Source organism: Poeciliopsis prolifica, unplaced genomic scaffold (genome assembly GCF_027474105.1).
Source record: "Poeciliopsis prolifica strain line A6 unplaced genomic scaffold, Auburn_PproV2 SCAFFOLD002, whole genome shotgun sequence".
Lineage (NCBI taxonomy): Eukaryota > Metazoa > Chordata > Actinopteri > Cyprinodontiformes > Poeciliidae > Poeciliopsis > Poeciliopsis prolifica.
Window position 1 is genome coordinate 23,442,994 of NW_026562377.1, and position 13,894 is coordinate 23,456,887.

A 13,894-nucleotide genomic window follows, 5' to 3' on the forward strand; every position below is an offset into this window, starting at 1 on the left:
GCAGCCCTAAAACTAAAGTTCATGCTTTATAATGTGAGACTAGTAGTTTATCGGTTGCATTTATCCTTTTTGACTGGGTGCATAAAGTTGCAATTTCCCTGTCATTTCACTGAGTATCTCTTAAGCTTTTACAGGTTTACATGAACTAATATCTAAATTAGTGTTGATTTATGACTGACGTCATCTCGAAAAGAACAACTGACAGCACACCAATGCTGTGCTAAAATTTCAAACTGTTTTCATTTTTAAGTTTATATGTGACTGATGAGAACTGGATGTTAACAGTGAAGCAATTCGACTTCCTACTTCCAGCGAACGCCTCGTCATTCCAGGTTGAAACTGATAGTAGATCAATATGAGGAGCTGGAATGTCTTTTACTTTGCGATGGGAGTAACATAATCCGCCTCGGAAAATCTGAGCTGCTCTTTTGAGTTGGATATTTTTAAACCTAATATATCGAGGTTTGACAATATACTCCGGTCAGACACCCAAATCTAGAATCAGACCCATAAGAGGATTGTTTTTCCCATATTGTCTCCATTTAGCAACATGGATCTTAGGGAGGAGGACTAGTCTGGGCAGGCAGGCTTACGAGACATGCTGGATGTCTTAAAAACTTCTGCAAAGCCCAAAGATTACAGTCGTCTGTTGTTATGTCAAAGATGGGAGTGAGTTAAGGTCAAACCGAAAGTCAAAGGGCTCTCTCCTACGTGCAAACGAGACGAGAAAAGGCCAGAAGATCATACAATTATGATGAGATCTCCCAGCATTCAAATCACATTTTAACGACTTTAAAGGCTCGTTAGATGTTTGGCAAATTACATGCAGACGCCGATTCAAATCGATTTAAAGGCAAAATGAGGAAGAAGATTTTTATTTGTTAAGAGATTTTATGAATGCTAAACTGACAAATTCTTAAAGAAAATGTACATCGTTGCCAGTTGGAACCAGAAGCTATCTGGCTCTCCGTACGCGTAAAGACAAATTTATAAAAACAAACTGAAATTATGAACACAACATGCAAACACTTCCAAAAGGATTCTTACCCTGTAAACCTGATTTTATTTTTGCATTATGTCATGTTGCTGCAGTTGCTGCAGTTTCATAAATTAAATGGAATAAAACATGGCTTCTACATTAAAAAAAAAAAATCTTTTTCATAAACTTCTCTTTACTTGAATACCAGTAAATGTCTGTACAACCACCTGCCTTCAGATGCCACCTGATTGAGTAAATAGAATCCATCCATTCATTTAATAATAAAGTAATAACAAACATAAAGCTAATAAACAAAGGCTGGGAGCACAGAGAAAAGTGAACACATCAGAGAGACATCATAGAACGTAACAGAAACCCAGTAAATTCTTGACACTAACAGGTACCATAGAATTACACAAAAATTCGTGAGGATTTCCTGCTTGAAATTCAGTGAAAGAGGTGTAAGGAGCCTCGTGCTGGAAGCCCGTTGAAAGGCTGTTAACGCCGTTGTAAACTGCATGATTGTGAGCGTGAGTGGGAATAAAAATACCAACAGGTACTTTGTTCCATATAACACAGTAGGAGTGTAACCAGTAAACCTTTTGTGGATGCAAAGGCAAGAACCCCCTACGGTTGATGACTTTGTGTTTTTGTGTTTGTTATGATGTAAAGCACTTTGAAATGCCTTGCTGCTGAAATGTGCCATACAAATAAAATTGGATTTATTTATTTAGAGAAAGAGAGAGAGAGAAAGAGAGAGAGAGAGAGAGATAGAAAACAGTGATCATATCAGGTATCAGAATGTGTAATATCAGATATCTGATATCATATATTCTACCCCTCCAGACCCCACTCGGGACAAAGGTGTTAGAAAATGGATGGAAGGATGGATCCTTTTAAGCAACAAGATTTTGGAGGATTCTTGTTACACATGTAACCAGATGACTGAGTTGTTTAGCTGGGTGATATAATATGAAGAAACATAATAAACTCACCTGACATTGAAAATGGATCAGAGCTGCTCTCTGTTTGAGAACAGACGGCCGTGGGGACACGTTGAGTTTCTAGGCTCTTGTCCTGACACAGGCTGTCTAAACTCAGAAATGAGAAGCAGAGGTAGCAGAAATAACAGCTCTCATGATAAATTCACAAACATTAAAACAAAAAAAAAAAACGTTAATTATTTAAGTGCAGCTCCAATTTTAATAAGAACTGAAAAGTTAAACACGCTAATCCGACTCCTGTACAATCCAGGACTGATTAAAAAACAGCAACACCGCCATCTAGTGGCTTCAGTGAAACCAAAGTTTGTTTGTTTTTTTTAAGTATTTTGTCCTCTATTGCCAGTTGAGCAAAGAGTTTCATCTCATTCCTGCACTGTGCTTGACATTTATCATCAAAATTATTATAATGTTCTTGTGGTAGTATGGATCAGTGGGTAAAGTAGTCCTCCTACAAATGGCAGGTTGATTCCAGCTCTCTTCCATCCTGTCAATGTGTGGAAAAGGCACTGAACTCCAGGTTCTGCATATTCTCAGTTTACTCTCAGTGATTACTTTGCCAAAATAAGGAGGAATAAAGCTCTTGTTCACATTTTCTCGTGGACAGAAAATCTAATAAAAATAACAGTAAATCTGTCTGGAATAAATATTTCTTAAAATTGTCTATTTTAAAGAATCAGTAGCACCGTCTTGCCTGCAGGGGGCAGCATTACATTTTCCAACCTGCTGCGGTGCCATCAGCCAAAGAGAAGCCCTCAGCCGTTTCCTCACGCTGTGTGCTGGTGGTAACGGCTGGCTAACATTGCTAAGTACGGAGTGGATCATGGCTGCTTCAAAGCCAGTCGAGCCCCAGTCCGGGAGCGGGCTACCCCGCTGGCAGCTGGCACTGATAGTCGGGACCCCCATTGTGCTCGGCGTCGGAGCGTTTTACCTGTGGAACCGTAACAAGACGAAGCAACCGAAAGGCACCGGGGAGCGGAAGACTCCAGAAGGCAGCGCCAGCCCCGTTCAGGGCCAAGACGGCGCGACTCGAACCAACCGGGAGGAGGAGAACATGGTACAGTAGCCCAGAGAGGCGTCTTCTCGTCTCTGCGGGTTATCCCAACTCTCCTCACTTTTGACGTAGTTAATACTGCTGCTGGCTCAGCCGGTCGCCTCTGTTTTCAAGCCCGGTCAAGGACACCTGTCGGCGGAGCCGCTGTCAGTGACAGCAGGAAAGCAAGGCCGACAGCCGGCGGCTCGGTGCGGTGGATTAACCTGCGCCAACTAGCTGTCTGCCAAGCTAACCTTGTGTGTGTAGCTAGGTTAACCACTGGCTGACGTATTAAACCAGTCACATCTGAAGAAGCCATTGGTGATTAAATGTTCTTTATTGCCTCCTATATACTTAACCAACCATAATGGAAAGTAACAAAAGCATATCCCATGTTTAATCTCAGCTGTTTAATGTTGCACGAGTTGCATGCTAGCTGGCTAACAGCGGGGTCAGAAAGTCAAGGTGGGCGGGAATGGCTGTCAAGTAAAGAGTAGCTTCACATTTGTAGAGTTATAAGCGGAGCCTATCAGGACGCAGTGAGCCAGCTGGACAGTCATTTTTTTCCTTCAGTGAAGCTACAGTGAAACCCAGACAACATTTAAAGCAGAGGGACACCTGCTGTAAAGGGGTGTGAGGAAATGTACGTTTTCTGTTCAGATTGCGTGCAGATTCGTCCTGTTTATCACAATTATAGTCAGTTTTGTTGAAGTGCGAACTGCTTTTGCAGCATGATTGTTGGTAACATGTTTATTGTGTTGCTCACATGTTGCCTGTCTGTGCATCATTCACATGATGTCCTCTGTTTTGCTTGACTTTTGAGTGTAAAATAGTCTGCACCACACAATGCGCACATCATTCAGACAGTTTCATTACTTTCACTTTTTATTTCAAAGAACAGACTGTAGCTCATGCTAACAAGTAAACACAGATTTGGACATTTTTAGAGTAGAAATAAGGACAAAGGAAAGGGAAAAACTCCAAAGAATTTATCAATTGACTTTCAATTCCTGCTACTTTATTAGACCTTCAATTTACACTGCCCGTTTTTAATAAACACCATTATTTCCATTTGAAAACTCAAATAGAGTCTGCCTTTTCATATTTGCTAAAATCTTTTTGAGATGATTGTCTCCACTTTCGGAGGCACTTCTAGGTAGAATGTAAACTGCGTTCAACTGAAAACGACAAGTTCAGCTTCTGGATGAAAAGTCTCTCCATTGTCTTTCGAGGACTAGTTAAACGTTTAACCAAAATTCACTGAGAGGGACAAAACCATGACAGAGGCTCTTGCTAAAGAGGTTTGAAACAGGTCAGCTCATTTGATGTTTTCACACAATGGACAGAATCAAAGGAGACTACTGGATACTATAGCTGTAGTCCAATAAATTTGACGTGCTTTTAGCAAGTTAAATAGACTGAGAACTACTTTTATTTATGGAGGATAAAAGAAAATGTCTTCAGAAGGCTTTTCTTAAGGAGTAACAAAAGTCCAGACTACATAAAAGTTTAACTCTTGGTGCTCCTTGGTTAAAACATCAACTCTTTGCTTTCACTGCCTTCTTTGTGCCTACAGCAAAGTGTTTGATATGTCATACTTGATGGGAAATGAACAAACCTGGAGTTTTTATTAGTGGAGCAAGTTGATATTTTAATGTGTGACACACTTACACACCTTATGCACTATTAGAGGGCAAATTATTAATCGACATACAATTGTCAATTTGTGGTTTATTATATAAAAATTAATTCTGATGGCGCCACTTTGATCTTATTTTGTGGTTGTAGTTTGGCCACCATCCAGACGAGGGCGCTGATGGTCATTCTTAAGCGGAGCCAGTTGATACAGAAACAAAGATGGTGGTGTCATACCAGAATGGGAAAGCGAAACGGTTCAGAATCGAGTGCGGGATGGAAACTGCACTTCTATGTGGATCTGTTTTGAAAAACACTCAACAAGCTCCTTAAGTTTGATAAGATTTAAATCCAGCGTATTAGCGATGGAAAGAAGGTCGACCCCTCTGAGGGGAAACAGAGATTTTTGCGAAAATGACCACTTATCAAAGTTAATCGATAAGATCAATAAACTTTAGTTTAAATCATTTATCGATAACTTGCATCCCTAGTCTTTATAACTGAGAAGTAGTTCAGCACCAGTCGTCATGTATTATCAAGGATCTAGTTGATGCTTACGAACCCAAGAACTGGCAGAGTGAAGTTTGGATTGATGCTTTTCCAGCTTGAACTACTTTGTTTGTTCCCATGAGAACATCAACAAAAGCTCCATTTAGGTTTTAGGATGTGAGATAATGCAATCCTTGTGGGCTTTTTGGCTGCACAGTTTCACTACTGAATTGGATCATTTTTATGAAGTGGTCTGTTTGGTAATGGCTGGATTTTATTATACTAGAAGTTTTTGTGAGACTGACTGTGTGCAATGATAGATTTTTGACTAAAGAGCATATTTTTCAAATAATTTTTGAATCACTTTTGTAAAAATGACCATGATGCTACAAAATATAGTTTGAAGCCCATCTTACCCTTTCTGAGTGTAGCTCTCTCTAATGCTTGGAAAATGACACATTACTATTAAATATTTACTTGCTTTCAGCAGAGATGACTCTCTGATTAATAAATAAATATGTGTCAAAGTGTTTTGTCTTAAATTGCCCGGGGGAAAAAAAAGTTCAACATGTAACACAAATTCATGCATCATTTACTCTTCAAATCAGACTCCTCACATTTTTTTTGTTGTTTTTTTTCCTCATTTAACTCGTTTACTTTGCCCATCTTTTCATTTAGAGCCCTCTGGACCGAGCCCAAGCTGCAAAGAACAAGGGCAACAAGTACTTTAAAGCTGGCAAGTTCGACAAGGCGATCCAGTGCTACACAGAGGCTATTGCTCTCTGCCCCAAAGACCAGAAGTCGGATTTGTCAACGTTTTACCAGAACAGAGCAGCGGCTTACGAACAGCAGGTTGGCACCTTGTTCGTGGCCATTTTGTTTTAATCCAAGACAACATGGTGGTAAATGATCTACAGACCGTAGAAGTTGTAGTCTGTTAGGTTCATGACCCTCTCCATCGCGTTTGACTCCGCTTGCTCAAGTTTGGATGCGTTAACCGAGGTTACCCTGTCGTTTCAGATGAAGTGGCTAGAAGTGGTCCAGGATTGCACCCAGGCTGTGGAACTGAACCCGCGCTACATCAAGGCTCTGTTCAGGAGGGCCAAAGCTCTCGAGAAACTGGACAATAAGAAGGAGTGCCTAGAAGGTAAGCTTGTTATTAGATGAGATGTCCTTCAACAGTTTTCTGTAAATGTTTGAGTCTTGCTGACTCTTTCCCTCTTTGTACACAGACGTCACAGCTGTGTGTATTCTCGAGGCCTTCCAGAACCAGCAGAGCATGTTGCTCGCTGACAAAGTGCTCAAACAGCTGGGAAAAGAGAAGGCCAAAGAAAAATACAAGGTATTGGTTTAGTTTGAGTCATGTATGAAAGTTTTTTTTTTTTAAATGTATTTATTTAAGGTTTGTCCCAGTCACAACATTTTAAAATAATAGACATCTAAATTCTGTATTGGTGTGCTGCAGAGATCTGCAACTGAGGTTCTTGAAGGTTCTTGAATTTAAATGAGGTGTTTTCAAGGTTTGGAAAGTGCTTGATACTCTGACTACACATTTTTGTATTAAAGTACAATCCAATGCTTGATTTAAAAGCCTTAATTTAGAAAATGTTATTTACAGTTGAAACCAGATGATTTCATATGCCTCATAAAACAGATTTCTTTTCTCATGATCTGAAGCAAAACCAAACTGAACTTTGGTTTACATAAGTTAGAATAACCTAAATTATTTCTATTTAAATACCAGAAAACATAGTAAGATTATTTCTAGAGATTTTATTTGTAAGTTTCTTTGTATGTTGTGTTTCAACATTAAATTAGCGTAGCAAGGTCATCAGCCGTAGCATGATTTGTTTGGATTGTTTCAGTGTAATGAATATTTATTATTTCTAATTCCCTATCTATTACATAAAACATTATGAAAATTCATAAATTTTTGCTCTCGGACCAGCAAGGTGTGTGTGAGACGCTGCCAAACGATTTTTGAAAACATATTTTAGTTTACCTAATAGAATACTACCACAAGATATTACGTACTAAAATCTGTAATAAATGATATCTTACGATAGTGAATTGTCCTCTTTATTTGATTTGTATTGATTCTATTTTCGAAGTTTGGTGCTGGAAAAGTTAGAAAAATGTCTAAATTTTAATGTGGGAAAGGTTTACGAACCCTGCTCAACTGCGCCCTCTGAACCTTCTCACTGCCAACTTTTCAAAATTTTGCCAGGCTGTTTTTTTTGTTTTGTTTCATATGACTATGTTGAAAGAGAGACTTATCATGAGCCTATTTCTGTATTGAGACTATGTCTTAATTAACTCGCTCTGCCTGAATTGCGTCCAGTCAAACAGCACATGATCAAAAAAAAAAAGAAGTTACATTTTGAGTTTAAAGAACTACTTTCAGTTTTGTGGCTGACAAATAACTAGAAACCCAAAGAAAAAGTAATGTCAACCAAAGTGCTGTTTTCTCATTGTAAGAAAGTGAAATCTGTTTTTAAAAACTTGAGGCTGAATCTTCGGAAATAAAAATAAACAGGTTGACTCGGGTTTTCTCTCTGCAGAATCGTGAGCCGATGATGCCTTCCCCTCAGTTCATTAAGTCCTATTTTAGCTCGTTCACTGATGACATCATCTCCCAGTCACAGCAGAAGGGTGAGAAGAAAGATGAAGATAAGGATAATGAGGGGGAAGCGGCAGAAATCACCGAGAGGTCAGAATATTCAGTACATATTAGTTTCATTCGTAAAATCCGTTTGTCTTGTTTTGTTTTTTCTTATTTTACCAACCTCGGAGGATGTTGTTGCAAAACAGCATGTTGAAATGTTCTAAAGAAATGATTGATTGACAGGATTTAAAAAGCTTGGGTCATCTCCATGAAAAAAGGAATTAAACTGAATCCAACCTGGGCTTCTCATTACTTTATTAAATGCTTCTGGTAGGTAGATTGTTCCATAATCTGCTGCTTTTCTTGAGAACTTTGAGTACAGTGTGATAGAACTACAGACCTCAAAATGAAAATCAAAAAGAAATGCATCTGCACACTTTAAGCCTTTAATCTTAACCTGCACAAACAATTCTGCTCTAAAACGTGGCTTAAGTTATTAAAATACAAGGTCTATACAAGTATCTTTTTATCCAGGTTTGGCTTGAAAATTGTGTTTTTCTTTTTATCATTTGACTAAAAATTGTTGCAAAGCTTAATGTATGCATTGAAGTTTAGCTAACCTTGGTTAAAAAACAGAACTCAAAACAAACACCTATTTAATTAGGCTATCTTAAGGTTAATTTTCTTAATTATCTTCAACTTTTGTTAAAGTAGACGATATGGTTATTTTTCGTGTCTTTGTTTAAAATGTAAATGTAGAAGACCGTCAAGTTTTATGGAACCTTCACCACACAAAAAGCCATTTTTATCCCCATTCCAGATAAATAAAACATTAGAGCCACAAGTGTTACAAGGCCTTTTTTTAAGAAGACAACTGAGTTTTTGATAAATATTCATAAAAAAATATTTTGAAAGATGTACTGTTTTATTTATATTTTCAGACTTCAAAATAAAGAAAATCAGAAAATAGAGAATGGGTTTATTTTCTTCCAAGTGATGCTGATATTTGTGAAAAAGCATGTTGTTTTCAACCTTATGACAAAAACAAATAAAATGTAAAAAATACTTTTGGTCCTTTTAGTGTAATTTTTAGTGAAAATTCACTTAAATTATCATCTTATAAAATTAAAGCTGCACTTTTTTTTATTATATCTACCTTCTAAAAGCATTAGTGGCTCTATAAAGTATTTGAGAGCCATTGTGAAATGTCCAAGGGCTTTAGAATGCAAATGAGTTGATTGGATTGCTGTGTTAATTCAACGGCAGCTATATTTAGATTTTAGTTTGTCATCAATTGTTTTCCAGCTCTGGCTACTTGAAGGCGAAGCAGTACATGGACGAGGAGAACTATGACAAAATTATCAGTGAATGCACCAAGGAGATCGAGTCAGGAGGCCGCTACATGGCAGAGGCCCTGCTGCTGAGGGCCACCTTCTACCTGCTGATCGGAAACGCTACGGCCGCCCAGCCTGACTTGGACCAGGTCATCAACATGCAGGAGGCTAACGTGAAGGTACACATTGGTGTTTCAGTCAGAAATGTTTGGCAGGGGCATGTTGTGGTGGCGCAGGGGGTTAGAACGCCCCAGGTTTGAGGCCTTAGTCCTCATCGCGGACGTCGTGAGTTCGACTCCTGGTCTCGGCGACCTTTGCCTCATGTCTTCCTCCCTCTCCTCGCCCTCTTTCCTGTCAGTCTAAATGTCCTAAAATGCGAGCCACTAGCGCCCCTAAAAACTCTGGAGAAAAAAAAGAAATGCATGTTGATGAAGCTAAATGTTGGAACCTGCCTTTCATCGCTCCTGCAGCTACGAGCGAACGCTTTGATAAAGCGTGGGAGCATGTACATGCAGCAGCAGCAGCCTCTGCAGTCTACGCAAGATTTCAACATGGCCGCCGAAATCGACTCCCGCAACCCAGACGTGTATCACCACAGGGGTCAGGTAGGAAGGAGTCAAGTCATTATCTTTTTTGTGCTTCCCAATTTACTGTTCAGTTTATCATCCAAACTGTATACCACATTTTTAGCTGAAAGGATGATCTGTTGAGAAAAGCATGAGATCAGATCACTGATTAGAGTTTCATAACATTACTCTTAGTAGAACTCTGAATATATTGGTTTATTCTTCTATTTTCTATGACATGTAGCCTATTTAGAGTACAGTTCTCAAATCATTTTTAATTACTTTCCCTTTGAATGAGTAGTTTAAGACAATGAGGTTGGATATATGCAACAATAAAAACAGTCTTTATACCCCCTGAACCTCCTTTTCATTTTTGTCACAACTCCAAACCTGAAAAAACTTAATTTGGATTTTGGTAGACCAATGCAGCGTGAGCACAACTGTGAGGTTTGTAGAACCATTTGCCTTCAGAAGTCAGTTAGGAAATATATTTAAAAAAAAAAAATAAAAGTACTTAATTAATAAGGCGACTTCTGCAGGCAACCGATTGTGCTGACTTTTTTTTTATTTTTAGGGTATCATAATAAAGGAGGCTGGAAATGTTTTGAATCCTTTATATTCTTTAATTTTGTGTTGGTTGGTTACATAAAATGACACAAACATACTGACTTTTGGTTCTAATGGGAAAATGTTGAACTGGGTATGACTACTGTGAATTCAAATCAGTTAGTTTCTTTGTTTAATTTTGTGAAAATAACATTTGGTTCAAGCACAACATCATGAATGTTATTGAATCAGAACTCCTGGTAACACATCAGAGAATGTTCACATCATCTAACTCCCTCTGGGTTTCAGGATTCTTCACAGTAAAATCCTTTTTTCTTCCCTGTGATGGGTGAGAAACAAACGGTCTATTTCAAGCAGCAGGGATCCTGAGTTACTGTTGAAGGAAGTGCATGATATGATAGCTTTGGAAAACTCAATCAAATCTTTTACTGTTTTGCCTTCAATCTACAGAAGATGTTTGATGTACTTACCATGAAAGATGAGGATGTGATTTTGAAGTTTCTTTGACACTTTGCTAACAAGACCCGCGTCTTTCCTCTCAGCTGAAGATCCTGCTGGACCAGGTGGACGAAGCAGTGGGAGACTTTGACGAGTGCATCCGCCTCAGGCCCGATTCTGCTCTGGCTCAGGCACAAAAGTGCTTTGCCCTTGTGAGTAATCGCCAAAAAATGAACCCGGGAGCATCTTTTGCCTGATGCCGTTTTTAATTATTTAAACAAAGGTTTTGGATTTTCCTTGTTTTAATTTTATTTTTTATTTTTATTTTTTTGCATCTACTGTATTTTAATGCTATTTGTGAATTCTTCTCTTGTGTTCCTCAGTACAGACAGGCCTATACTGGAAACAATCCATCCCAGGTACAGACGGCCATGGATGGCTTTGAGGATGTGATCCGAAGATTTCCAAAATGTGCTGAGGGCTACGCTCTTTATGCTCAGGTAGGATTGTTTTATTCTTTTGGGAGCTGATTTAAGAAAGTAGTCTAGCAATAATAATCTAGCAAAACTGATCAAATTAGATTCTTTTTTTTTTTTAAAAAAAGCTATAATTAAAAAGGTTTTCCTGCAACTTGACCATGTCTGGACTCGTCACAATAATAAACTTTTTTGGACGACAAATTGTCCCAGTAATTATTGCGATGAACTATAATATTGATAACGGCATAATAATGCTGTTATCAGTATTTGGTCTGGTTATTGACAGATAAATAAAAAATAAAAAAAAAACACAATCAAAGCCATAAAATAGATTATAATGTCTGTGTGAACAAAATTTCCTTTCAAAACTGAGTCATCAGAATGGAAATGATTATGCTCATTTTAATTGATCATGAGATTAATTGACTAATTGCAAAGTTTTCCCTAGAAGACTTGCCTGGTGGTTGGGTGCTAGCGTAGTCAATTTTAAGAATTTTTTGAGCTAAAAAATGCTTAGAGTTGACAGGAAATTTGAAAATATCACTTGAACACTAACGATAAAGTCTTTAAAATACAAATATTTTCAAAAAAGCATCGCTTAGCCTGGTGGGGGCATAAGTAAAGCCTGGTGGCCCGTCAGACTTACACTACACTGAGGGAAAGCCTGAATTGTGACAGACTTAATGACTTCATGTTCTTTTCAGGCTTTAACTGACCAGCAACAGTTTGGAAAAGCTGATCAAATGTACGACAAGTGTATCGAACTGGAACCAGACAATGCTACTACATATGTTCACAAAGGGTGGGCATGTTTTCATTATTTGGGATGTTTATAATAGATTTTTGAGATTCTTTTAGTAATTGTTAAATGTGTGCTCAGTTTGCTACAGCTCCAGTGGAAACAAGACCTCGACTTGGGTCTGGAGCTCATTGGCAAGGCAATTGAGATCGACAACAAATGCGACTTTGCCTATGAAACTATGGGAACCATTGAAGTTCAAAGGTAAGTTTAAAACAAACAAAAAAAATCTGAGATTTGTACTATAAACGTTTGCAGTAACTGGAGCTTTTATCTTTTCAGGGGCAACCTGGACAAGGCGATAGAGATGTTCAACAAAGCCATCAATCTGGCCAAGTCAGAGATGGAGATGTCCCATTTGTACTCGTTATGCGACGCAGCGTACGCTCAGACTGAAGTGGCTCGGAAGTATGGCCTCAAACCCCCCACACTGTAACGTCTCCGCCAATTTGTCGTCAAGTCTTTGCTGCAGAACCCAACTGTATTACCGTTTCAAATAAAACCTGATCTGTGGGGAGAGAGAGAAAAAAAAATACTGGATATTATAACAAAAAGAAGGAACCCTGAGTATAATTGTGCATTTTTTTTTTTTTTTTCACATTTAAAAGGGTTTGTCGGGATAGGAAAAGAGGATTTCTATTTCTGTCTTCTCTAGTCTCGGTGCCGGGAACGTGGCTTGACCAATGCAGTTCGTTGCCTACGCCTAACGTAACAGTGAAATATTTTCATTAGTCAGCATAGAGGGGGGGGGAATGCACATGAATGTCCATGTACAGCTGTTCTAAGTAATACACAGAAATGTGCTGTTTTGTTGAACCAATTACTGACTTTATGGCTTTTGTAACATTTACGTCTACAGAAAATACTGTGAGTTCTATGAGGTTCTAAAGGACTGTTCACTTGGCAATTCATCCTGATCTGAAGGGTTTTTCCCAGCTGCTTCCATTTTGTAACATAGACCTTCAGTTCTGAATGCGAGATAATTAGTCAGTCGTGAAATGTCTGTATTTGCAATGCTGGAATCGATCCCATGGGTACTGGGTCTAAAAGAAATCTATTTAGTGATTTTTTTAAATAATAGGTTTGCCTGTTTCTTCTTCTTTTTTAATATATAAACTTTGTGCAGCATGCTCACTTTATAAAATGTAAATGCAATGCTCAAGCTGTCTTGAACACTAGAAAAAACATCTTAAAATCGATGTGGTTTGGGCAAAACCCCTCTGATCAGACAAACTTAGCCATCTGTGTGTGTGCGTGTGTGTGTGTTGTTTTTTTTATTATTTTATTTTGAAATTGCCTCTAGTCTGGTGATGTCATCTGGAATGTTTTTCGTTTTTGTAGCTCATGACTGAACAGAAATTAATCTTTTTTTATGATGGTTATTTTTCCGTTCGTGATTGATTCCAACACTTTATCCAAGTTCGTTTTGCTATCTTTCCTCCCCTCTCATTTTCTAAAAGTATTTTCACACTGACCTTCTGGGTCCCATTTAGGCTGCCTACATGGAGCCCAGATGGCCTCTGGCTCCAAGAGAATGCTTCTCATCAAATGGCTTCCCAGCAGCATGACTTTTTTTTAAAATTATTATTAAAGTAGTCAACTGTTGAATCTGACACTCACAGAGCGTTCTCAGTTTTAACCGAGCCAGCTGGGAGCCCCTCTACTTCCAAAGGCCTCTCAAAGCAGTATGGCCGAGTTTGAGCACATTGATTATTAAAGAATCAGAACCACTGCTGCTGTGGTGATTCCTCAATGTCAAAAACAGAATTTAACCGTATTTTTTTTTTTTTTTTTTTATGTAACGTTATGGCTGTTTGATAGAAAAATGTCAACAATGTTCTTGGTGACCAAAGTGGATTGAGTCCTAATAAAGTCATAATTCTTGGAATGAATTTTACCTCTGAAAGGTTTCTTTGTTTACACTGACCTCTTTTTTAAAAAATTTTTATTTTATATGAGTTCTCTGAAA

The 13,894-nt window shown here is 38.3% G+C and overlaps 1 protein-coding gene across 1 annotated transcript; it reads left to right on the forward strand.

Moving 5' to 3' along the window:
- The first annotated feature begins 2,728 nt into the window (after positions 1 to 2,728).
- Positions 2,729 to 13,817, forward strand: tomm70a (translocase of outer mitochondrial membrane 70 homolog A (S. cerevisiae)). Its single transcript, XM_055058035.1, has 12 exons — positions 2,729 to 3,037; positions 5,816 to 5,989; positions 6,158 to 6,284; positions 6,370 to 6,479; positions 7,699 to 7,847; positions 9,048 to 9,255; positions 9,547 to 9,681; positions 10,752 to 10,859; positions 11,031 to 11,147; positions 11,831 to 11,928; positions 12,007 to 12,129; positions 12,208 to 13,817. The coding sequence occupies exons 1-12, from the start codon at positions 2,804 to 2,806 to the stop codon at positions 12,359 to 12,361; spliced, it is 1,737 nt and encodes a 578-aa protein (XP_054914010.1). The 5' UTR covers positions 2,729 to 2,803; the 3' UTR covers positions 12,362 to 13,817.
- Positions 13,818 to 13,894: the final 77 nt, after the last annotated feature.

Excerpts from the sequence above, each read along its gene's own strand:
- tomm70a (XM_055058035.1), top strand. The coding sequence starts at position 2,804 with ATGGCTGCTTCAAAGCCAGTCGAGCCCCAGTCCGGGAGCGGGCTACCC. Across the intron at positions 6,480-7,698 it reads AGGCCAAAGAAAAATACAAG|AATCGTGAGCCGATGATGCC; the intron begins GTATTGGTTTAG and ends TTCTCTCTGCAG. Across the intron at positions 11,148-11,830 it reads GCTACGCTCTTTATGCTCAG|GCTTTAACTGACCAGCAACA; the intron begins GTAGGATTGTTT and ends TGTTCTTTTCAG.